Below are 26,328 nucleotides of genomic sequence, written 5' to 3' on the forward strand. Positions count from 1 at the left end.
TGCTGTGTTCATTGCTTTATTTAAGCAGTCAGTTTGTTATGTTATTGGTGGGTGAGCTGGTTGATAAGATAGATGAGAAAGATAGCTTTCTGTTATTCGCCCATTTTACTGAAGGGTCCATGCCCCTATAAACAGAATCTGGTGGACATTCAGATTTCAGCAAGAGCAGCAAGAATCTCATGCTATGACATTCAGAGGTGAAAATAAAACTTGATAAGCTGAGTTCTCTCCATTATATGACAGCTGTGTATGGGGTGCCGTTTGTAAAGCGGCTCAGGCTGAAAATAACAGCAACATTTTGTCACATTTAGCTTCAAACAATGTTTAAAAAACTGGTAAATATTGACAAATATTGTAGTAAATGTGCAAAAAAAGTGACCCTCAAAAATTCATACCAGTTTTTTAAACTTTTTTAGACTAAGCTAAATGTGACAAAATGTTGCTGTTATTTTCACCATGAGCCGCTTTACAAACGGCACCCCATAGCTGTGTGCGTCTGAAGCCGTTAGAGATGTATATGAATTTATAGTGAATTATCTTGTGCCCAAGAGATAAATAAATTGTGCGCACAAAATAAAAAACTATTTCCTTTTGGGGACTTTAGGGGCTCCGTAAGAACCTGTCTGTTGAAATTTGACCATTTATTAGGAATCTTGCTTATTTACTCAGATGATTTAATGCACACTCCGGTACCATAGGGGGCAGTATTCCCCCCCCTCCTCTGTTAAAGAAGAGTTCTTCCGGTTCTTCTGGTGCTTCCGGCAGCTGATTATCCCAAGAAGTCCTAATGGCAGAGAAAGCAGCAGAAGGATCCGCAGAAGCTTCACTAACAGCGGCAGAGAGACAGCTCCTCCGCCGCCGACAGGAGCTCGACTACTGGAAGAAAAACGCAGCGCGGCTCCGCAGCAGGAACCTGCTGACCGGCCTGGGGATCGGAGCGTTTGTGGTCGGCATGTGTATCCTTCACAAGGTTTCCTGGTCTCATAGATGTCATATAAGCAATTACACAAAACACATGAACTGCGTCCTTCAGTCAGGGGCTCGGAGGATGTAAGAAGCATGAAGAATCGGTATCATTTGCATGTTGTTATTTCTGAATATTAAACCTTAGTCTTTATCTTTTCAGCACTGCATCCAATAACACTCATATTTAACTAATCATAATAATAATAATAATTTTTACATAGTTTCTAAATGGAAGACTGGAAGATAATCTATTAGTCATTACTCTTTTCAAAAGTAATATTAGTACTTTACTTATTATTCCCTGCCGACAGTAATTACTTACACTACTAATAGGCTGGGGACGTTTATGAAAATTTCATGTCACGATTATCCTATATTATGCAACTGATTATGCTGCCAAAATAATTGCGATACACCATATTATCACGATAATCATGAAAATGTACATACTGGAACACACAGTCCTATATTGATTTCCTGATTGATTGATTTTTAATGATTATTTTGTATCACAATTATTTTGGTCAAGATAATTGTGACATGAAATGTTCATATTGTCCCACGCCTAAATCACACTAAGCAAGGTAAAAATATGTTCAACGTTAAGACTCAGAAAGAACCCTTTTTACTCTCTAAAGAGAAACAAATGAAAGAAAACTGAGTCAGTCTGTGGTTCTCCTGGTGATACACAACCCTCCTGGAGCTCCTTCATTTTTAAGGTCCTATTGTCAGAAATAGAATATATTATTCATAGTTCTATTTTCATTAGTGTATAATCACCTGAATTGAATATAGGAATTGTGGTGTTTTTGTTGCGAGCAGTGTTCAGTTAGTTGCAAACAGCATCTTCATCGCGCGATGCTACTAAATCCTACACACTGGTCCTTTAAATGAACTCTGTACAGAGGAAGATCTGTTCTCACAAAACACCAGATATTGACCTCTCCTCAATTTGCTTTCTATGGGAACAAAATCTAGTCTATGATTAACTTTGTTTATTGGCCTGTTTTGTAAAACACTGCATGTGTTATGTGGTATCACATTGTGTTGCAGTATAACTGTCTGTCACTAGAGGGTGCTACAGTATAGCCCATGACGATAATAATGCACAATACAATAACCCCTCAGCTGTGTAAGATGTAACAACAAGCACTTTCTCCAACTGTTTTTTGAATATTGATATTATTAATCTAAAAACATCACTGTTTCTTAAATTTACAGACTTACTATGAAAAACTGAAACTCAATGAAAAAGACTTGTTTCTGGTCATTTTATGAAATTATAGAAAATGTATTTTATAGAAAATATAAAAGAAGGCAGCTGATATCAAGTCAGTTCATCCCTACTGAGGACAATAGTGCATTTGTTGGTTTGTTTTTGTACCCAATAGGTCCAGGCCAATAATCATTCAAAGACTGAAATTCCAAACATCTTAAACACCCTACTAGGTAAACAAGGTACATGGCGATTTTTAAAATGTTATCGTGTTTTCCTTTAACCTGTACTTGTCCAGTCAGCTACACCATCCTGTCCGTCAAACAGGAGAGAATCATGGAGGAGCTGGATGATGAAGCCAAGATCCACATCATCAGAGGACCTCGGACCGGAGCCAACTCCTGATGACGCTGACCATGAACTGTCCTGGAATACATGGAACTGTTCCCTCACCGCAGGGCGGGGGGTCTGTGTGTGACTTCCATAGTGTGTATGGTGACATACTAACTTACATACTACTCTAATTCACATGAAGACATCACAGATTCTTTCATTTATTATTTTCTGTTTGGAAATACATCAAATCTGTTGGAACTGTTCATTTCTGAACTCTTTTCTGCATTAAGGTAAACCTGCTGTGAATCAAGCTCGACATGTTGTGGAAAAAATGCTTTGCTAATGCTATGTACAGGTCCATAACTTCCAAATCAATTACTAATCATTTCTGAGACACTTCCTCAAAGAACTCTGCAATTTGGTACTAATTATTACTAACTTATTATTGTAGAGAAACGGTGTTCAGTTGGTATATTTCCAATAAATGAAATGTAATTTGTGATCGCAACAATTAACGTAAATTTAACTAATACCTGTGAAAACTGTGAGACTTGCAATCCAATCACTACAACGTTTTCGCAAAATTGACCAATCATTGTACATGCATCCGGGAAAACCTTTCCTTCATGCTTGCAAGTAAAGTGGTATTCAGTTGGTTGTAATATGCAACTTCACCACTAGATGCCACTAAATCCTACACTCTGGTTCTTTAACAACAGTCAACATCAGTAAAGTATAATATATAATATATATATTTATACAACTTCCCATTTCAGTTAGATTCCTGCAACAAGTGATCAAATCATTGTAAACATGGAGCCAATTTCTTCTTTATGAGGATTTTTAAATCTTCATTTTCTCTACAAATCTAACATCTATGAAGACAAAAACCATGTTTCCTCTTACCAATAAAAATTGAATAATCTGCTTCTTTTTTTTTTCACCATTGTTTCCTTTTACGGAGTCCAAGTCCAAACTGCACAGCCAATGAGCAATAGTCGTCTCCACTCAAAGTACGTAATTTGAGGCTTGAAAATGGTACACCATAAACTATTGGGTTGGTTGCGAGAAATGTTTTGAGGAAGCTAAAAGCAAACATGACAGCTTCCATTAGGCCCATAATGAACGTTCCTTCATTTTGACTTCAGTCCAACAGATTTCATAATAACTGCTAAATCTTGGTAGTGCTAAACCAGTTCATGTCAGAGAACAAGACAATGTGAGTTGAAGGACAAATTTGCCTATCACTGAGCCATGCAGGTATTTGAATGCAGGAACAATTATGTAGATAAGCATATGTGGTCGATTTTAAAGGCAGAATATATGTGGGGTGTTGTATAAAGAACCCAATATCAATTACTCAATATTAAAATTGCATTGCTCAAATTGGCCTAACCTGATAATGAAGGCTGTGGATGCTAAATCAATCATCCAATGGTGGAATAGGGTAGCATGTGGCAGTGAACTCCATGAGCTAGCACTAGGTTCAGCAATGCCATGCTGCAGCATATAGTCTACTTCCTTACACAGAAGCTGATGCTTAACAGGATTAACTCTGTAAGGAGGTTGCTTAATGGGAGCAGCATCACCTTCATCATTGTCATCATGAAGGACATTGGTGTGTGTGGGCACATCAGAGAAAAGGGCAGGGTATTTGTAAATGACTTCAATGGTGTCAAAAACGGTTTGGGGGATCCAGGTAAGAACGATCGGCATCCAAACTGGCCAGGATTACAACATCAGTGTCCTTCTCACCTAAATAGATTGGAGTGTTCAACACAGCAACAGTCTTGACATTTGAAAGCACAGCCTGGTTCCTTTCAGTGTTCAACAATAAGGTTTCAACAGATTCACATCACATGAACATGTTTTACGATCTGGGATCTCAACCAAGGAGTTTTGTACTCACCACCCTGATGCTCAATGACAAATGGTCCATTATACTGAACCTGCAAAGCAGACCCCGGAAGTGGCAGAAGGACTCGGATGTTTTGCCTTTTTATTATACCACCCCTTCATCCTCCCTTGAGCTTCCTTCAACATTTGCTTGGCCAGTTCACATGCCTTGTTAACAAAATCTAAGAGGTTAGTAGAAGGAGGCTTGTTTTTCCGACCATTTTTCAGTTTTGAAGGGCCCCACAGTATGGCCAAAACACCAGCTCAGCTGGACTGAAACCAAGAGACTCTTGGGTTACTTCTCTAGCTGCAAAGATGAGTAAAGGGGTTCCCAATCTCTCTTAAAGTCTTTACAGTAGGGTAATGCATGGCATGGGCAACGACATGTAACCCCCATCAAAACCTTGAACAATAGCCAGGGGCCGACTGGGACAATAATTCAGGCCTGGAATTTGATACCATCCCAGGCCACCACCACCCGATTAATGCAAAACAACAAGAGTGGGTTAGGTTGGGCGCCTACTGATGTAAGAGTGTAAAATAATAAAGCAAAGGCTCCACATGCGCCCACACACAGCTTTTTCTGTTTCTTTCCCCTACAAAATAAATGTTTCTGTTGTGCTGCAATAACCTGTACTCAAATCACATAAACTGAAACGATGTTCCTGCTCTGACTCTTCACCACTGCCATGACAGCAGGAACTTGCAGCACTAGTGCTGCTGACCGTGCTGACACTGCTCCCTTCTCCACCGATGTAAAGAAAAATCCAAAAGCCACCCATCATTTCTCAGCTATTCAAATTCACTAATTGACAATTTTTATATGCATTTGCTATGTTCATATAACAACAAATACGTTCTTAATCTCAGTGGGATTTTACCTGGTTAAATAAAGATTAAATGAAACAATATAATACAAGGATTTCAATATTCATATAATTTATTATGTCGTGTCTATGTTAGGTAACCATATTATAAAATTTGCAATATCCTTTGTTACAACTTAAAACATTTGTTTTATTAAGTCAGTTTTAGTCCATCAGCTTCCACAAAGTGGAACAAACCTCCTCATGAAGCTGGTGGTGCTGGATAGACTCTGGTTGTGTGTCTGTTGTCACCACTAGTGTTTAATGTCTGACCGGCTCCCTTACTGACCAACAAACAACAGCCAGTGCTTTTAGCTTTTTAAGCCTCTCTCTCTCTCTCTGCTCCACCTTTCCTCTTGGGCTGTTGATCTCGCTCCATTTTTCAAGCATGTAGAACTACAGGTGAGGGAGGAGGGGGGCGGGGCGGGGGCCGGGGCGCAACTTGTTGTGTGTGTGTGTGTGTGTGTGTGTGTGTGTGTGTGTGCCTGCAGTGCTGTGACAGAGAGCCTCAGAAAAAGAGAGGAGGGGGTGTGTTTGTGCCCAACGTTGCTGCGCAGTCTGTGTGAGCTTCAGTGAGGCAGATACCCTAATGAGCCGCAGACGGATTGTTTGTCCGCCACTGACAATAGCATTAGAGCCCAAGGCAGACTTGTTAGTAAACTGGAGGAAATACTGGAGGATCAAATAGTGAAAAGCTCCAGTCTCTCTAGTTCTTAACAGGTGGCTTAGTTATAGAATCAGAAACAAGAGAGACAAAGCCATCCATAAGAAAAGACGAAGAGCAGGATGCTCTGTACAGTTATTAAGTCTACCAGCTCAATGGATTTTTGTTTCTTGTTCAAGACAGGGCAGTTAGCAAGAAGTTGACCAGGTTGCTATAGAAACAGGCCTTTTCACATGGAGAGCTTCCAGTGATAGACTTTCTGACAAAGGAGGCAAAGACAGTAAGTTACTTGGACTGGGAGCTCGAAGGACAGGGGGACTTTAAACACTACTAGCACAGAGGAGGTCAACTTCTTGACATGAAACAGAGGGACAGGAGTGAGTTTGTAGCGAGTTAATTTTTTGGGTTAATTTCAAAACTTGTTATTTGACAGTTTCCTTGAAATAACTTCTTTTTTTCTTTACAGTGTAATTGGTAATAAGGAATGTATTATTTTCTCTGGTTTCTTTTTTTTTAAACTTTGGTGTTTTGGCAGGTCTGGTTTATTGTTATCATTTAGGCAGCACTAAAAGAAACAGATTGTCTGAAACACACTGACAGATCAGATCAGAGTGTCTTAAACGTAAAAACAGAAGTTACAGTATATTCTTGATTGATACATCACTTGAACAGCTAAATAAGTTAAGTTTCTCTGTGCTTACCATAAATCGTACAAACAGGATTTTGTGCGGCACATCTAGTCTGAAAGCCAAATATACAGCTTACACTAGTGTGATGGGGAAAAACAGTGCACATTATTTGCATATTCATTCTTGATGTTTCAGTAGAGGAGGTAAATGCAATTACCTAAGCAAGAAGCTAACATGTCACAAAAGCCAATTCATAGGGTGTCCAAAGGGTGGCAGGGGTGGCACAAACAGTCACATATATTAATAAACAGTACATTATTGTGGCACATTAGTTAAGCATTAAGCATTGAATAGAAATTTCTAAAGGTCAATCAAAGATCAGTTCATTGTTTTGTTTCCAAGTCTTCAGACTTAATGAATTAAATAAAATAATTAATTGATAGTGTTTGGAAGTATTTGACACCAAACTGGGGAGACCAGGCATTCTTTAGGGGTGGCAGCTACCTCACCATTGCACCCCTCATTTTCTCAATAAAGGTTAAATTAGTAGTTAAAGAAAGCACTTTTTTTTTCAGTATTTCAATGTGATTGACCTATTCTGACCTGGGGCACAACAAAGCATACATTTTTTTACAATTCCAAGGACAATGAATTATGTTATTATAAGTAATTAATTTAATGTAAGCCTACATATTCCTCTCTTGACCGTCAAGCAGCTATTATAGTCTAACAATAGAGATTCTAAGTAACTGGAGACAAAACCTTTTTCTGTACTCCATGTAGAACATAAACATTGCTCAATGAAATCTTTTGAGAAATGTAAACATTATAGCGCCTTTTTTCAGAAAACCCACGACACCCCTGTTTACTATTTGTTTACATGCCAGTCTTGCCTGGTCTAATATGATGGATGCGTTGACGTATCCCAGCAACGGGCGAAGCGGCTGATGTGGCGTCTATGTATATATTTCTGTGCAAAGGACCAAACACCAGGATGCTAAAGATCTACTTTGCATGGCTGCTGCATGAATTTACATGGAAAAGCAAAATGACATGAAGATGAAGAGAAAGGGAGAGCGAGAGACTGACAGGGTGGGTGGGTGTCTTGTGACCCTGTGAATGTCATAGGTGGCATGATTACTCTGCATATCAGCTGTTGGTCTAGTCAGAGTCCATCTGAGCTGTGATTGGTCGGCCATGAATATTTCAGACTTCAGTACCTGAAATAACCCAAAGCTGCCCACCCTGCTGCTGTTGTCCAAGGTGAGTGCTGCTGTAGGAACAAGCCTGCCAAGGTAAGTAGAGCTAGGGCTAGGCAATGACACTGGTATGGCAAAGGAAGCACTTAAAGAACAATAATGGTGTTTTTAAACATTTTAGCTTACATTTCCTGCTGACTATTTTCCTAAGCACAGGTTAGGAATGATTGAAATGACTGTGTGTGCAGCACGGGTTGTTTCCGGTTCTGAACTCTGTAGGTGCGGATGGGTGAAGGTTTGCAAAACTGGACCTGTGCAAGACTCTGTCTACCACCCTCCAGTGTTGATTGAAATGAGAGACGTGTGGAGTTGTTAGATGGATTTGCCCTGAGCTTACAAGTAGGATCTCACACTTTAACTGGCATTCCATTGTGCTTTCTTTAGGGACTATTTCTTTGGTACAAAGTTCTTCCAGCAAAAACAGACTTTTGTGTGCGCTGCATTAAGAATTACTGTTCACCTCAGTTAGCATTTATGAGCTCTGATCAAATCAGCACTTTTTCATTCTTGTTCAGTGCTCAATTACAATGTGCATGTGACTGCAGGTATCTGGTGGAAAACATGAGGAGGGAAATCTGCATTCTAGTCCCCCTGCTGCTCCTTCTTCCTCCTGTGTGTGGGCAGGTTTCACGCCTTAGACCTAATGTTACTTTTCACAAATACCTGATGAACTGGACACAGGCACAGTTATACTGCAGGGAGAATCACACAGACCTGGTCACCATCAGAAATGAAACAGAGAATTTGGACAAATTCCATGGCTGGATCGGTTTATACCGAGAGAATACAAGCTCTGACTGGAAATGGTCCAGAGGAGATGAGATAGCCACCTACTTCCCCTGGAAAAATGGTAAGCAGAGCTATAATGTAACAGAGTAGGGAAGATCAATGCTCTCAGGCTTATGGTACAGTAACTTTAAGATGATTTTGTTCCTTGCATCTGATTAATTTGATCATACAATGTTAATATGTGTGCCGTTTTTCTTTTCTATACACAATAGATATTATATCATAAATTATTATTTTAATTTAGAAAAGTCAGACTTTATTTCACCGCTGTCCTCAGCCAGCCTTGTCTGCTAAAAATTACATTTATACAAGTAACAGGTCATTTGCCTCAGCGATCATGATTGTATTTTATTTGATTATGGCCCACAGAAAACACATCAGCACGCTGATTTCACTGCTTTTCTGCACAAAATGTGGCAGTGACAATTTTGGCAAGCAAGAATAGACTGGATTAGAGTTACTTGTATAGTTCTATATGCTTTATTTTTTTAATCTGGCTATAAAGGTGCAGTGTAACATTTAGGAGCATCTATTGTCAGGAATGGAATATAATGTTCCTAGGTATGTTTTCTTTAGTGTATTATCTCCTTAATATAGGAGTTGCTGTGTTTTTGTTTCCTTAGAATGAGCTGATTACCTACAGACATAGTCAACTAAGTGAAGTAGATATTTGTATTGTTAATTCAGTCCCCTCACTTCTCCTGCTTCTTACAGATCACCCAAAGGATGGTGAAAACTGTGCTTTTACAAAAGAGGATGGGAAACAATGGCTGGCCACTAAATGTGAGTCCCATAATCAATTCATGTGTTATGAGGAGAATCTGGTTCTGGTGAAGGAGAATAAGACGTGGGAGGATGCATTAATGCACTGCAGGACCCTGGAGGCAGTGGACCAAAGTAAGCCAGCCACTGATTACCAGAACCACCGCTATGACCTTGCCACCCTGCTCACTGTAGATGACCTCACCTTTGCACAAGAGACAGCACAAGAGGCTCCACATGAGGTAGGGCAGTTTTCTACAGTTTGTTTGTATTACTGAGCAACTCCTCTGTGTTTACAGCTCTGTGCTAATGTTGGTAGGTGTGGACGGGCCTCCGCTACCTGGCTGGTCAGTGGGTGTGGGTGGGTGGAGAACCAGGGCCACCCAAGAATATTAACAGCTGCCCGACTCAGAGGTTCTGTGGCATCCTGAGGAAGAACGGCAGCTTGGATATAAGGGACTGCATGCAGAAAAGGTTCTTCCTCTGTTACAAGAAGCCTTCCTCATAAATATTGTGTTCAAAAGAAGTCCTCTTCTTCCTCCCTGGCTCATGTTTCAATTCTGTCATTACTGAAATATTTCTCAACAAAGTCAGTCCTTTCTATTCACTGTAATGCGATAAGTTATATATACATTTTAAGTAACACAAACTCAACTTTTTAAGTTAAAAAAGATTCTTGATTTAATTTTATTAGTCATCTTAAGTGACACTAACTTAGTTTTGTAATTTACAGAAACATTCCTGATTAAGTACTTTCACTAGCTATTTTGTTTGACAGTACAAATCAGTGTCATTTGAAATGACTAAAATGACTGGTGTAATAAAGTTGTGTGTATGTATCTATTATTACTATATTCAACATTGTGCTTTTTATTTGCTTTGTAAGTCGAAGGTGCAAAGTTATTGTCACATAATATTCAATATCAAGTTAACGTTTTAACTTTCATGTTAAATGTCACTCAGCTCTACAGAGCCTTTTAGCTCATTGTTTTGGTCAGAAGTGTTTCCTGTTACAAAAAAAAAGTACATTAGCTGTGTGTTGTCTGTCTATCCATTATAATTAAAATGATAAAGAAACTAGTGAACCATCAGTGAGACATAAGCAGTGGTTACAGTCATTTGGCAGCACTGTATCCATTTCCTTTTTAATCCATGTAGTTTCCTGCTCCTATCTGGAAGCAGACCAGTTTAATCTCTGTGTGTGACGTCAGCAATAAAAGCACATTAAGCTGGAACTCTGTAGTCTGTTGGTTGCATTTTGTTAACTTTAAGCTATCCTCTCTGTTAAAAGAATGTAAGATAAACTCACACAGTCATCAAAGCTGAAAGAGTAGATCAGAATCTCTGAACGGTGTGTTCAGAAACTCTGATGTTAGGATGTTTTATGAATCTGTAAATGTTCCGTGGAAAAAAATATTAGAATGAAGCATGCTATTAGACATTCAACTTTCAAATTTTAATTGTGATCTTGTGAAATGTGATGTGCATGGATCCATTTATACAGACAGATTATCAACATTTGCTTGCCTGTTTGTCTACTGAACAATAAATCATTCATCATTCCAGAATTGTTTGAGTTCTTGGGGTTAAAAGTAAAAAAATAATTCTGGACATGTATGGTAACCCTTAACATGACCACCAGGTGGCACTAGGATGATTCAGCAAACCATCCATCAGTGGGATGAGACACTATTCCTGCTTCAGACTGCTGTGTGTTCCATGGAGAGTTTGTCACATACAGCTTTGAGACCCAGCTTCACTGTTTGGTCTGCAGGGATCAATAAAATCCACTCATATCACTGCAGAAAACCCTGAAATTAACTTTTAACCACTATATTATTTACCATGAGGAGAGGGAACGTGTGTGAATACTTGTTGCATGGTGGGAGCTGACCGTTTTAAAGAAGGAGGGCATATTGGGGAAATGACTAACAATCTGTTAACACTCCCATTTATAGCTCTGGTTATTGGCAACAATGAAGTGTACATCATTAATAGTCATATTGATGATTCTGTGTGACACATTACTCCCAAACAATGACTTTAAATATTTCAACATGAAATAGTATCAATAAATAGCTGCTATTTGTAACTCCAAGTTGCTTACTGCCATGGACAGATTCTGAGACAGCAGCAGACCCCTGGAACAGACATGTAAAAGGCCAACCACCCCTCCTACACAGGAACAAGATACCCAGACTGTAGTCAGTTGATGTTTCTTTGTAGTTGTTTTGTGTGTCCTTGTGGTCTTTTTGTACCTCTCTTAAGTTGTTATGCATCTCTTTTTGGTTATTTTACATCTATTTTAAGTTGTTTTGTGTCTTTTTGTAGTCATTTTAAGTCTCTTTGTAGTCATTTTGCTTTGACCTGACTGATGGGTATCACAGCATTCTGTATCTGAAAGGTTTTCAGCTGACCTCTAACTTGTTCCAAATGTATGTACATTCTTAATAACTGCTGTGAACTGTCCACCCAAGAACCAGCCAACTGAGACCCCTTGGTGAAATTTTTAATGTAACCCAGAACAAGAGATATAGCTCCTGCTGGTGTTATTCCAATTACATACTTAACTGTGTTTTGGTGCTTAAAACCTGAACAGGTTAGATTGCTCTTCGGTTGTATGTTCTCTCTTTAAAATGTATACAGTTGAGAATGGAAGACCAAATCTGTAGGCAAGATCTGTGTTGGTGAGTGCCTAATTCAAACCAAAAGGAGGTGGTTCTCCCAGTTTACTGCACAACAACTCCTAGTCATCTCTGCTATGGAGCTTGGTTCTGCTAGATATCTGTGTAGATCTATAGATCTTCCAAAAAAATGCCTGGTCAGACCGGGATAAACGCCGGGACCTCATACACACCTGTATTTCCTCCCTCCACTCACTCAACCCCATACCCGTCCTTCCCCTAAAAACAGGACACTTCCTATCACGGGGCACAAACACCAGCCTCTCTGTTACAGGGACACTGGAAGTAGAAGGGGCAGTAGGTGGCACAAAAGAGGTGGACGGTAAGGCACTAGAGCCAGCCTGTTCCTGTCGTAACCGCTCATTATCAGCCTTTAACTGTTTAATCAGATCTCTAAGTTCCTGTAACTCTTCCTCCATAGCTACAATAAAACTCAAACTACTACCTAGGCCTAATCTGCTATACCAAATCTCACCAAAACTGGCACGAAGGTCCACTGGAAACCACTGCTGCTTTGTCTCTTTAAATTCTCGCAGATGCCTACAAAAAAAACAACATTAGTACACCAGAGAAAGAAAACACAAGGAAAAAAATAAAACCCACAAGGAACACACGTCTTTGCCTGTTGGAAGAGTAGATCTGCCGACAACGCCAGATTGTGGCGGGGGTTGCAAAATGTGGAGCTCTCAATGGGAATCTTAGGTTGCACGACAACGCCACCTTGGGAATTGCACCCAAGGAATTATTTTACACTGATCAAAAACACAGGTTCGTTCCACTCGACAGGCAAGACACGTGATTCCCAGTTTACAAAAATACTTTACTTAATAAATATATCATTATAAAAAATAGCATTCATCCCAATAAATGAAAAAGGGAGCCTAATCAGGGGCTGAGGTCTACTGGTGGGGAAAGAGCAGGTGAAGGGGAAGGGGACTCTTAAATTAAATTAACGAAAAAGGGTTCACCCAGACACACGTGGCAGTCACACACTGTGGAATCACCAAATCCAAGGAAGCACAGCACACAAGAAGGCGGGACACCACCACCCACGTCACCAGCACCACCACCAGCCTGCAGCCACTGAGAAGGGAAAATAAAAGTTACAATGGAAGTAATTAACATAAAATATAAATAATATAATAAAAACAATATACAACATAAAGCAGGAAATAGTTAACCAATTAAGCTTACCAAGCTAGTTAATCAAAACAATAAAGTATAACAAAACAAGTAATACAAAACTAGGGATTAACTCCTCACCATCGTTCAGCTAAAATAAAAAGGGATAAACAGATTAAAAGCAGGCGCAATTGACTGCCGCATGACAGCCCTATGTCTATGCTGCTACATCAGCTACCCAGACACTCTCCCCCAAGCTGCAGACCAACAAGGAGTGACAGAGACTGTTTGGAATAGATTGATATCCCTTCAATTTCTGCCTTGCACAGCTTTAGAAGCTTCTATCTTTATTCATATTTAATTCCTTGATTTTTTGTGATTCTTATGCACCAAGGCAAATTCCTCGTATGTGTAAATTTACTTGGCAATAAACCCGATTCTAATTCGGATTCTGATACAGAGTGGGTTTGGACCATACTCCTGCCAGACCATAATGTGCCTTTCACATTATGCAAACTCTCAGTTCCACTGTCATGATGTGGAACCATTTGACAACCCTCAAATATGCCTTCTCAATTCACCAATGAATGTACATCTTGTTTAGACACAGATAGTAATTATTAGAAAAGAAATTGCAGGTAAGGATTGAAAAGAAAACTCCAGTACAGCCGAAACCATCAGGACTAATGAAGCTACAGATTTTCACCATTGACTACAGCAGCTGCCTGGGGTCTAGTAGTTGTAGTATATGGTCTTTACTGATAATGACTAATAAAGGGCCAATATGCTGCTAATATGCATGCTAAAAGGCAACTAGGTAATGGTGAATGTGTGTACCTTAATATACACTTTTTACCCAAATTTGTTTTGCAGTAAGATTAATTCATCCTCTAACTGACTCTAATCTTTTTGTTGCTTTACTGACATACTGTATATCATAAGTTGTCATGTTTTCACAATACACTCCACAAAAGCTAAAAGTAACAACACTACAGATTATATTATATTTTGTTAAAATTATTACTTTCTCTTGTTCAGTCAAAGTTTCTAGCCATTAATTATAATTGAAAAGAAGGGATCTTACAGCTGACTGTCATGGCTCTGCTCCCCTCCTCCTCCCTTTGCTCCTCCTCCTTCCCTGTGTGTCTGATGAGGGTGCGGCCTCCATTCTCCTCACCTGCTGTCTGCTGTCTCACCTGCTCTCAGTCATTCATCATGCCTCAGTCTTCAAGAACCCCGGTCTTCCTCCCAGTCATCGCCAGATTGTTCAGCCTATGTGGTGGTAACTCTCATGGCTCCCTTCAGTATTTAGTTAAGCAATTCAAGCTCTCTTGAGATTTTCCCTGTGCCTGTTCCCCAGCTAACCATTTCTCTCCCGTGCCCCAGGGTCCCGCAGGCCCCGCAGTTTGCTTCCTGTGTCTGCTCACCTGTGCCTCTGTGTCTCCGGTCTCTTTCACCATTTCACCCGCCCGTTCCTGCTGTGGCCGCCCCTCATCCCCCCGTGTGTGTGTGCGTGTGGAATAAAACCCCTTTAAACCTTCCAAACTGTCTGGGTGTCTGCTCCTGGGTCCAGTCCCAACACCAGCCGTGTCACTGACCACTTTATTACAAATTTTATCCTGGTTGTTTTTCTATTTGTCTTCCTTTTTTTAAAGTCTAAAATACTAATTTACTCCTTTTTGGATAGCACTTTAATAGCATTTTAATACCATGTCAAGCTTGAAATGTAGAATATCCAGTAAAGGTGAGCTTTTTTTGTCACAGAAACATAATAACAAATCATGTTTCACTAAAGCTGAGATTTCATATTTTGTTACAAAAACAAGTTGTTTTTTATAGCCCCTCTCAGTCTGAAGGCAGGAGGCTGACACTTTTTGTTGCCATGCATTCGAGGAGTAACACCATGCTCCTTATAATGCTTAATAAGAGCATCTAGCTTGACCTGGCCAATGGCATGGAGATATTTAAACGTATCCCTGCATATTTTCTCCCCATGGTGAAAGAAATCAGTTCTTTGGGACTTCCGAACTGTCTGTTCTTTTTTATGGGTGCGGGATGTTAGCTGAGAAAGATGCATTCCACACGAGAGTTTAGCTAAAACGGCAATATCTAGCTCTTCCCTTGTCATTTCCAGGAAACAGTGGCGAATCATCTGCAGCTCCTCTTGCATGAAACGTGTTGAACATGGATGACCATTGTTGTATTTGCATGCACATACAAACTCTTGCACATCATCACCATTATCTTCTTGAAGTGGAACTGGTGGTAGTATCTCTGCTACATCTTCGATAATGGATATGGGATGGTCATCATCTGAAATGAGGAAGAATGAATAACTGTAAGACATATGTATTATATAAAAAAGGATAAACTACATTATTACTAATAATCAACATTGACAATCCATCACACAAGTATTTCACCACTGCAATATGTCTATGCCAATAAGACATAGGCTACTACTATAGTAGTACTACTATTATTACTCAAAATCATCATCATGATCATCATCATCATCATGATTAGATTATGTTGTTTGACAAGGTGTGACCAAAACGTTAACATTATGTTAAGGTGTAGCCTACTATTAAAAAAAATGAACATGTTACGTGCAGGCTTGCACAGCACGCTGACAAGAAGCAATCGGATCTGGCTCAATCCAACATCTCTCTCCCAAAATAAGATTTATATGTCTTACGTTTAAATTGCAAAATATGTCACAGAGTGAAGAAACCGTCTTCACCATCTGTAATGTAAGGCTATTACAGCCTTGAATGTCACTAGCATGGAGCAATCATGACTAGCATGGAGCAATCATGACATTTAAGCATGGAGCAATCATGACATTTAATGTATAAAACTAGTGAATTTCACTTTTCACATTTCACATTTTCAGGAATTATAGACAAGATGTTATATAATAATAATTGAATGAAAACCCAATTTTGCCAAAGAAATGACAATCGACCTATTTTTACTATTTCCTCGAGACGTACCAGCGCGACATCCGACGGGTTTTCCCAGATCGCATCACATATTAATTTCAAACGATACATTTTCATGTAAAGATACTAACTGAGATTTTTATTGTTAATTCCACAGATTTCGTTAATGTTATATTTACCATGAGGGGGTGTTGAACAGCGTGTGTAAATGGGTTGTTAAATTTCCTGCTCCAGCCAGCAGAGGCGCTGCCGAATATGGACCTTAACACACACACACACACACACACACACACACACACACACCTTTAAGTCATGAAAAGTTATGAAAAGTTCACCAGAGGGCATGACACATCATTTTAGCTTGATTTAAAGCATATCCAACAGGGGACAAAAAATGTCCTATTTGTGTGTCTGTGATGACATTTCAGTCCACTGTTAGATACACACACACACACACACACACACACACACACACATAGAAAGACACATGTGTCAGAGAACAAAAACAAGGGAGTTGCATGATAACATTTGATTACCAAATAAAATCTTTTTGCCTATCACTGAGCCATGCAGGTATTTGAATGCAGGTGTGATTCTGTAGTCAGGGTGGTAGATTTTAAAGACAGAATATGTGTGGGATGTCAACACGTTCATTCCCAACGCGTCAAAAACTGCAGCCTGGTCAGTGGCCCTACACAGTGACGCTCTAAGTACCCTTCTAGCGTCACTTTTGTACGCGCAGGGATGTTTGATTGATGTGAGAACGTGGCACTGTCAAGTTAGCAACAGCACATTTACCCACGTCCGGATGGACTGAATTAGGAAAATAAATAAGCAACGTCCGGTTACACTTTCAAAATAAAGCCAGAAGAGAATCGTTTCATATTTTATGAACAATGGTAATACTACCACTAAAGACACTAGTAATTTCTTCCTATTTTATAAATACAAATCATGTTCCAACATTATTATTTATCAAATTAGCAACAACACATATAGCTCCTCCAGTGACAGGCATGAGGCAAGCGGTCTTGATTTAAATACAGGGCTTTACTGCTGGTCAATCCGTGAGAATTGGGTAAAAGAAAGAAAAAATGAATTAACAAAAAATAATGCTGTATGTGTTAAGTGTTGTAATTTGATGGCGCCCTTACTCCCTGTATTACGGTAGACTCATATGCTGTACTGCTGTATAACATTATTATACAAGACATGACGTCACCATGTTCCCAGTGAGCGCCAGTTGTTGTTCTGTGTGAGCCATGCTGATGAGATAACAACACATCAGTCTGCACTTTATTGTTAAATAAATATGCCAAGAGGCTAAAGATGATTCGAGTATGTTCTGCTTATCCTCCATACGCAGTAGAGGACTGCACACTCCAATAAAAACTCTTAACAGTATGCACGTCTCATACCATACATCTTGTGCTATAACCAAGGATATATACAGCCAGAAACTTTACAGTTTGATTGAATAAACCGAAAATGACACATGGAAACACAATAATCAATTACACCTTCACAGCAGATTAACAGCCAACAAACCTCATTGCTGCTTTTATCACGAAGAGTACGACAGTTAACTTATGTAATTATGACAACAACAGTAGAAACGGCATTTTCCTTCGCGGGAGTTTTCAAAGTATTACCCGAGCGCTAAAAGGCTCTATGTTTACAGCTAGACAAATTATTAATTCTGTCTTGCTGTACAGCTACCTGTAGACGGATCTGTGAACCTAGACACTACATTTATTTGAGTATTCTGTTAACTACACGTGGGTTACAGACATAATTTTGCTTTGACTGCGCTGCCGAGCTTCAACCTGGAGGGGTGGGACTTAATTCCCTCTCCCAATCAGATGTCTGTATTGACTGATACAGCCAATAAGAACCGAGGCTAAGCAACCATACTTTGACTGACACATTTTATAGCGAACAGAAAGTAAGAATGAGAATAAAATGAAACTGATAGAGATAAACTATCTACTGGGTTACAGAACAATGTATGCTCTCTCACTCTCATTAGGCTATTGCTTATCAAAGGATCTAAAATAAGTGAGCTGATCAATGCAAATCACATAAACACAAAGACAAAGTCTTTATGCCCAACTATTTCCCATTTTTCATCATAACATTTTTGTCTATTTATCTCTGTTTAATATTTAAAAAGAGTATCCAGTTGATTTCAACTGTGCTATTGTCTAATGTCTGAAGGTTTAGTTTCAGGAGAAAACATTTGGAGAACTGCTTCTCATGCTTGACTTTGAACATCATTGACAACCTTCTCCATAGACTATTGTTTTCACAGTGCTTTCAGAAAGACCGAGTGTGCAACAACTGATCCACACATTCTATCAATTATATTCTATGTGATAACTGGGGGAACCTGAAACATGGACGCAGAAGTCATTGGCTGATCGCTTGAAAATTACATCTTAAAAAATGTACTTGTGCAGCACCCTCCTGGTTAGTATTCAGCTGCTCAGCATGGTGATGTCTGTGTACAGTTAAGATGCTTTTTAACTGTGCTCTGACATTTGTGAACTTGTGGCATTTTAATGCTGCTGCAGTAGTACTGCTCTAAGTTCCTTGACTTGTGGGCTTTCCTTTGCGTTTCCAACATCGGTCGGTCGTTGTACACCGCTGTTTGAACGAAAGTGTAGAAACTGGACAGAGCTTCATCATAAGACAGGCTGAAGACATAGTGAGCTTTAAACAGCTCAAACTCAACTTTTTAAGTTAAAAAAGATTCTGGACACTAACTTAGTTTTGTAATTTACAGAAACATTCCTGATTTAGTACTTTTACTAGCTATTTTGTTTGACAGTACAAATCAGTGTCATTTGAAATGACTAAAATGACTGGTGTAATAAAGTTGTGTGTATGTATCTATTATTACTATATTCAACATTGTGCTTTTTATTTGCTTTGTAAGTCGAAGATGCAAAGTTATTGTCACATAATATTCAATATCAAGTTAACGTTTTAACTTTCATGTTAAATGTCACTGGAATTAAGCACAAAAATATGGTTCTATCAAAGATGGTGATAGGTTTGTCAAAGATACAGACAGTATGCAGAAGATTGCAGACTGGATTCTTCCTCTTGATATGATTATGATGAATATCAGCCTACGCTACAGTTTCTCTCAGCTCTACAGAGCCTTTTAGCTCATTGTTTTGGTCAGAAGTGTTTCCTTCTGGGATCTCAACCAAGGAGTTATACTCACCACCCTGATGCTCAATGACAAATGGTCCATTATACTGAACCTGCAAAGCAGACCCCGGAAGTGGCAGAAGGACTCGGATGTTTTGCCTTTTTATTATACCACCCCTTCATCCTCCCTTGAGCTTCCTTCAACATTTGCTTGGCCAGTTCACATGCCTTGTTAACAAAATCTAAGAGGTTAGTAGAAGGAGGCTTGTTTTTCCGACCATTTTTCCTTCAACAGTTTTGAAGGGCCCCACAGTATGGCCAAACACCAGCTCAGCTGGACTGAAACCAAGAGACTCTTGGGTTACTTCTCTAGCTGCAAAGATGAGTAAAGGGGTTCCTTTATCCCAATCTCTCTTAAACTCTTTACAGTAGGGTAATGCATGGGCAACGACATGTAACCCCCATCAAAACCTTGAACAATAGCCAGGGGCGGACTGGGACAATAATTCAGGCCTGGAATTTGATACCATCCCAGGCCACCACCACCCAATTAATGCAAAACAACAAGAGTGAGTTAGGTTGGGCGCCTACTGATGTAAGAGTGTAAAATAATAAAGCAAAGGCTCCATATAGTCTAACAACAGAGATTCTAAGAAACTGGAGACAAAACCTTTTTCTGTACTCCATGTAGAACATAAACATTGCTCAATGAAATCTTTTGAGAAATGTAAACATTATAGCGCCTTTTTTCAGAAAACCCACGACACCCCTGTTTACTATTTGTTTACATGCCAGTCTTGCCTGAGGGGTATTGCACAAAACCAGGATAAGGGATTAACCCGGGATATGTTGGTTATCCTGGCTTAATTTAGCCTCAAGTCGGTTGCATGAAAGCAGGTTAAACTTATCCCGGTCAAGTTACTATGGTGATTTATTCTCTGCAGCTAGCCTGCTCCAGACCAGGCTAACAGCCAGGCTAAGATTAATCCTAGTGATTCACCTGTATTTCCACCGTCAATCCTGTGAGGAATTAATGTGTTTTACAGCATGTCCATGGTCTTTCTAAGTATGTTGCATCATTTTAATTATCCTGCATTAAAATATTACATATATATTGTAATTTCTTATTTCATTTAAATCTGTTGGCTGTTTGTAATTGCAACAGTCTTTTTATATTGATTCAAGTGGTAGTATTATTACTCAGGACAAGTGTTATATTGCTATGCTAATGAAGACAGCTCGTCAAACTGCATAAATATGTGTTTATTGCAGTAATTGAGATTACAAAACACAGCTGATGAAGTTGCAAAGGTGTTTTCAATGAAATCTGTGACAAGGGCAATATAGTATATATATTATGGCATACCGTTTAAGAGATTAATCTTTGAATATATAAAATGAATCTTTGAATTTATGGAATGAAACTTGACTGGTCATCAAGGCACTGCTGCCATCTTGTAGAAGTGAGAATGAGTCAGTCAGGAACCTTGTGGCAGCAATACTGAGCAATGAGGACATTATTAACTCATTGGCAAGTGCTTGTATGGGCCAAAATCCTTCCCATAGTACCCGTGCCCAATACCGTTCTCCTGACGAAGAAGTTCACTCCCTTTTTAATGGTGGCAGGCCGACTACAACAGGCCTCAGGCTAAATCCTGACAGAAAAAGCAAAAAAGTTTTCCAGTTTAAGAAAGTATTGTAATATTTCAACTGATGCCATTTTGTAAAACCAGCTAATTCAGAAGGCTATCACTTTGATGAAAAGGATACAACTAGGTTTTGAATTTCATTCAGTATTCTCACATTTTTATCAGTATATCCAAGATTCATTCCATATATTCAAAGCTTCATTCCCTAAACGGCATGTCATAATATATATATATATATATATATATATATATATATATATTATTCACACCTGTTCCCTCTTCATAATGGCTTGCCCTTTCTTGGAGGATGTATTGGATGAGGAAGCCCTAATCCTCAGACGAGCATTTAGTCATGAAAGAGTCTTCTGGGACAGGTCAGACCCATTGGCCGTTGGAGATAACTATCTCATTGAGAGATACAGATTCTCAGGTGATGGACTGAGATATTTATGTAGCCTGCTGGGTCCAAAAATACAGCACCAGACGGCAGGAAGCCATGCTCTCACTGTACCACAGATGGTCTGTGTTACATTGAGATGTTTTGCAAGTGGGAGCTTCCTTTATTCTGTTGGGGATGCAGAGAACCTCAATAAAGGAACCATTTGCTGCACATATCCTGGCTTGGTGGGCCGCCCCCTGTGCCAGTTCTATGGGCTTTTTTTTTAACTGCTACAATCATACAGACATTCAACATATCAGCAGACACCTAATCTATTCACCTCATTTGTTCACTGTTATCTACTTTATAGTCATTTACCAGCCTGCAAAATGTTCTTGTATTTAACTTTAACTTGCTGCCAGGTCCTTTTATGGCCAGACAAGTTTGTTCTTTATGAAGGATAGAAGGATAAAATAGATAAAAATAGATTAAATGACACACATTGTGGATAATTGTTTGCACTTAATCATACTTTACATTTTCTGAGCAACATGAACCTCTACTTGCCACATTTAAAGCAAAGTGTACAACAGTTGATTAGTGGACTTAAAGTAACTCCTTTAGTCCTTTAATTGTAGCCTAATGATGACAGTTCCAGTGGAGCACTGTTTATTCATTGTACAGTTTTGGACTACTTAAGCATTAAGCCGGTCCGCTATTGTCTGCCAGGCTTTCTCTCTTTCTTTAATTATGGTATTGGTATTGCCTTTTTTCTTATATCTTCCACCTCTTCATAGAACTCCATCAGGAGCTGTTGTTCAGCGGCCGTGAAATATGAAGCGCGGCTCTTATCCATGTTCCCATCCGTGATTCTGTGAGCGATCGTGAGGTCTATTTCAGTATGCCGTGAACACAAACTTATCCCGACTATCTACACCTGGCTTAACATAGCCGCACCTTTTCATCCTGGCTCGGCAAACGTGCAACCAATAAAGCCAGGATGCGCCGAGCAGGCTAGGTCAAGCCGCGCTCCCTCAGTTATCCTGGATTTCTTTATTCTACTTTTGTGCAATACCCCTCTGGTCTAATATGATGGATGCGTTGACGTATCCCAGCAACGGGCCGAAGCGGCTGATGTGGCGTCTATGTATATATTTCTGTGCAAAGGACCAAACACCAGGATGCTAAAGATCTACTTTGCATGGCTGCTGCAGGAATTTACATGGAAAAGCAAAATGACATGAAGATGAAGAGAAAGGGAGAGCGAGAGACTGACAGGGTGGGTGGGTGTCTTGTGACCTTGTGAATGTCATAGGTGGCATGATTACTCTGCATATCAGCTGTTGGTCTAGTCAGAGTCTATCTGAGCTGTGATTGGTTGGCCATGAATATTTCAGACTTCAGTACCTGAAATAACCCAAAGCTGCCCACCCTGCTGCTGTTGTCCAAGGTGAGTGCTGCTGTAGGAACAAGGCTGCCAAGGTAAGTAGAGCTAGGGCTAGGCAATGACACTGGTATGGCAAAGGAAGCACTTAAAGAACAATAATGGTGTTTTTAAACATTTTAGCTTACATTTCCTGCTGACTATTTTCCTAAGCACAGGTTAGGAATGATTGAAATGACTGTGTGTGCAGCATGGGTTGTTTCCGGTTCCGAACTCTGTAGGTGCGGACGGGTGAAGGTTTGCAAAACTGGACCCGTGCAAGACTCTGTCTACCACCCTCCAGTGTTGATTGAAATGAGAGACGTGTGGAGTTGTTAGATGGATTTGCCCTGAGCTTACAAGTAGGATCTCACACTTTAACTGGCATTCCATTGTGCTTTCTTTAGGGACTATTTCTTTGGTACAAAGTTCTTCCAGCAAAAACAGACTTTTGTGTGCGCTGCATTAAGAATTACTGTTCACCTCAGTTAGCATTTATGAGCTCTGATCAAATCAGCACTTTTTCATTCTTGTTCAGTGCTCAATTACAATGTGCATGTGACTGCAGGTATCTGGTGGAAAACATGAGGAGGGAAATCTGCATTCTAGTCCCCCTGCTGCTCCTTCTTCCTCCTGTGTGTGGGCAGGTTTCACGCCTTAGACCTAATGTTACTTTTCACAAATACCTGATGAACTGGACACAGGCACAGTTATACTGCAGGGAGAATCACACAGACCTGGTCAGCATCAGAAATGAAACAGAGAATTTGGACAAATTCCATGGCTGGATCGGTTTATACCGAGAGAATACAAGCTCTGACTGGAAATGGTCCAGAGGAGATGAGATAGCCACCTACTTCCCCTGGAAAAATGGTAAGCAGAGCTATAATGTAACAGAGTAGGGAAGATCAATGCTCTCAGGCTTATGGTACAGTAACTTTAAGATGATTTTGTTCCTTGCATCTGATTAATTTGATCATACAATGTTAATATGTGTGCCGTTTTTCTTTTCTATACACAATAGATATTATATCATAAATTATTATTTTAATTTAGAAAAGTCAGACTTTATTTCACTGTTGTCCTCAGCCAGCCTCGTCTGCTAAAAATTACATTTATACAAGTAACAGGTCATTTGCCTCAGCGATCATGATTGTATTTTATTTGATTATGGCCCACAGAAAACACATCAGCACGCTGTCAACTTATTTCACTGCTTTTCTGCACAAAATGTGGCAGTGACAATTTTGGCAAGCAAGAATAGACTGGATTAGAGTTACTTGTATAGTTCTATATGCTTTGTTTTTTTAATCTGGCTATAAAGGTGCAGTGTAACATTTAGGAGCATCTATTGTCAGGAATGGAATATAATGTTCCTAGGTATGTTTTCTTTAGTGTATTATCTCCTTAATATAGGAGTTGCTGTGTTTTTGTTTCCTTAGGATGAGCTGATTACCTACAGACATAGTCAACTAAGTGAAGTAGATATTTGTATTGTTAATTCAGTCCCCTCACTTCTCCTGCTTCTTACAGATCACCCAAAGGATGGTGAAAACTGTGCTTTTACAAAAGAGGATGGGAAACAATGGCTGGCCACTAAATGTGAGTCCCATAATCAATTCATGTGTTATGAGGAGAATCTGGTTCTGGTGAAGGAGAATAAGACGTGGGAGGATGCATTAATGCACTGCAGGACCCTGGAGGCAGTGGACCAAAGTAAGCCAGCCACTGATTACCAGAACCACCGCTATGACCTCGCCACCCTGCTCACTGTAGATGACCTCACCTTTGCACAAGAGACAGCACAAGAGGCTCCACATGAGGTAGGGCAGTTTTCTACAGTTTGTTTGTATTACTGAGCAACTCCTCTGTGTTTACATCTCTGTGCTAATGTTGGTAGGTGTGGACGGGCCTCCGCTACCTGGCTGGTCAGTGGGTGTGGGTGGGTGGAGAACCAGGGCCACCCAAGAATATTAACAGCTGCCCGACTCAGAGGTTCTGTGGCATCCTGAGGAAGAACGGCAGCTTGGATATAAGGGACTGCATGCAGAAAAGGTTCTTCCTCTGTTACAAGAAGCCTTCCTCATAAATATTGTGTTCAAAAGAAGTCCTCTTCTTCCTCCCTGGCTCATGTTTCAATTCTGTCATTACTGAAATATTTCTCAACAAAGTCAGTCCTTTCTATTCACTGTAATGCGATAAGTTATATATACATTTTAAGTAACACAAACTCAACTTTTTAAGTTAAAAAAGATTCTTGATTTAATTTTATTAGTCATCTTAAGTGACACTAACTTAGTTTTGTAATTTACAGAAACATTCCTGATTAAGTACTTTCACTAGCTATTTTGTTTGACAGTACAAATCAGTGTCATTTGAAATGACTAAAATGACTGGTGTAATAAAGTTGTGTGTATGTATCTATTATTACTATATTCAACATTGTGCTTTTTATTTGCTTTGTAAGTCGAAGGTGCAAAGTTATTGTCACATAATATTCAATATCAAGTTAACGTTTTAACTTTCATGTTAAATGTCACTCAGCTCTACAGAGCCTTTTAGCTCATTGTTTTGGTCAGAAGTGTTTCCTGTTACAAAAAAAAGTACATTAGCTGTGTGTTGTCTGTCTATCCATTATAATTAAGATGATAAAGAAACTAGTGAACCATCAGTGAGACATAAGCAGTGGTTACAGTCATTTGGCAGCACTGTATCCATTTCCTTTTTAATCCATGTAGTTTCCTGCTCCTATCTGGAAGCAGACCAGTTTAATCTCTCTGTGTGACGTCAGCAATAAAAGCACATTAAGCTGGAACTCTGTAGTCTGTTGGTTGCATTTTGTTAACTTTAAGCTATCCTCTCTGTTAAAACAATGTAAGATAAACTCACACAGTCATCAAAGCTGAAAGAGTAGATCAGAATCTCTGAACGGTGTGTTCAGAAACTCTGATGTTAGGATGTTTTATGAATCTGTAAATGTTCCGTGGAAAAAAATATTAGAATGAAGCATGCTATTAGACATTCAACTTTCAAATTTTAATTGTGATCTTGTGAAATGTGATGTGCATGGATCCATTTATACAGACAGATTATCAACATTTGCTTGCCTGTTTGTCTACTGAACAATAAATCATTCATCATTCCAGAATTGTTTGAGTTCTTGGGGTTAAAAGTAAAAAAATAATTCTGGACATGTATGGTAACCCTTAACATGACCACCAGGTGGCACTAGGATGATTCAGCAAACCATCCATCAGTGGGATGAGACACTATTCCTGCTTCAGACTGCTGTGTGTTCCATGGAGAGTTTGTCACATACAGCTTTGAGACCCAGCTTCCCTGTTTGGTCTGCAGGGATCAATAAAATCCACTCATATCACTGCAGAAAACCCTGAAATTAACTTTTAACCACTATATTATTTACCATGAGGAGAGGGAACGTGTGTGAATACTTGTTGCATGGTGGGAGCTGACTGTTTTAAAGAAGGAGGGCATATTGGGGAAATGACTAACAATCTGTTAACACTCCCATTTATAGCTCTGGTTATTGGCAACAATGAAGTGTACATCATTAATAGTCATAT

The 26,328-nt window shown here is 39.5% G+C and overlaps 3 protein-coding genes across 3 annotated transcripts; all 3 read left to right on the top strand.

The window, feature by feature from the left end:
* Positions 1-755: 755 nt before the first annotated feature.
* Positions 756-3,443, top strand: LOC127356865 (cytochrome c oxidase assembly factor 3 homolog, mitochondrial-like). Its single transcript, XM_051388919.1, has 2 exons — positions 756-956; positions 2,481-3,443. The coding sequence occupies exons 1-2, from the start codon at positions 788-790 to the stop codon at positions 2,585-2,587; spliced, it is 276 nt and encodes a 91-aa protein (XP_051244879.1). The 5' UTR covers positions 756-787; the 3' UTR covers positions 2,588-3,443.
* Positions 3,444-8,180: 4,737 nt separating this feature from the next.
* LOC127356889 (C-type mannose receptor 2-like) lies at positions 8,181-10,618 on the top strand. The gene is made up of 3 exons (XM_051388950.1): positions 8,181-8,682; positions 9,336-9,625; positions 9,703-10,618. Exons 1-3 carry the CDS (start codon positions 8,307-8,309, stop codon positions 9,889-9,891), a joined length of 855 nt encoding a protein of 284 aa, XP_051244910.1. The 5' UTR covers positions 8,181-8,306; the 3' UTR covers positions 9,892-10,618.
* Positions 10,619-22,735: 12,117 nt separating this feature from the next.
* On the top strand, positions 22,736-25,892 carry LOC127356890 (C-type mannose receptor 2-like). Its single transcript, XM_051388951.1, has 4 exons — positions 22,736-22,803; positions 23,313-23,617; positions 24,278-24,567; positions 24,645-25,892. The coding sequence occupies exons 2-4, from the start codon at positions 23,329-23,331 to the stop codon at positions 24,831-24,833; spliced, it is 768 nt and encodes a 255-aa protein (XP_051244911.1). The 5' UTR covers positions 22,736-22,803; positions 23,313-23,328; the 3' UTR covers positions 24,834-25,892.
* Positions 25,893-26,328: the final 436 nt, after the last annotated feature.

This window comes from Dicentrarchus labrax, unplaced genomic scaffold, assembly GCF_905237075.1.
Source record: "Dicentrarchus labrax unplaced genomic scaffold, dlabrax2021, whole genome shotgun sequence".
Classification (NCBI taxonomy): Eukaryota; Metazoa; Chordata; class Actinopteri; family Moronidae; genus Dicentrarchus; species Dicentrarchus labrax.

Coding starts and splice junctions, on each gene's coding strand:
- LOC127356865 (XM_051388919.1), top strand. CDS start 788: ATGGCAGAGAAAGCAGCAGAAGGATCCGCAGAAGCTTCACTAACAGCG. Junction 957..2,480: donor AGCGTTTGTGGTCGGCATGT/GTATCCTTCACA, acceptor GTACTTGTCCAG/TCAGCTACACCATCCTGTCC.
- LOC127356889 (XM_051388950.1), top strand. CDS start 8,307: ATGAGCTCTGATCAAATCAGCACTTTTTCATTCTTGTTCAGTGCTCAA. Junction 8,683..9,335: donor CTACTTCCCCTGGAAAAATG/GTAAGCAGAGCT, acceptor TGCTTCTTACAG/ATCACCCAAAGGATGGTGAA. Junction 9,626..9,702: donor CACAAGAGGCTCCACATGAG/GTAGGGCAGTTT, acceptor TAATGTTGGTAG/GTGTGGACGGGCCTCCGCTA.
- LOC127356890 (XM_051388951.1), top strand. CDS start 23,329: ATGAGGAGGGAAATCTGCATTCTAGTCCCCCTGCTGCTCCTTCTTCCT. Junction 23,618..24,277: donor CTACTTCCCCTGGAAAAATG/GTAAGCAGAGCT, acceptor TGCTTCTTACAG/ATCACCCAAAGGATGGTGAA. Junction 24,568..24,644: donor CACAAGAGGCTCCACATGAG/GTAGGGCAGTTT, acceptor TAATGTTGGTAG/GTGTGGACGGGCCTCCGCTA.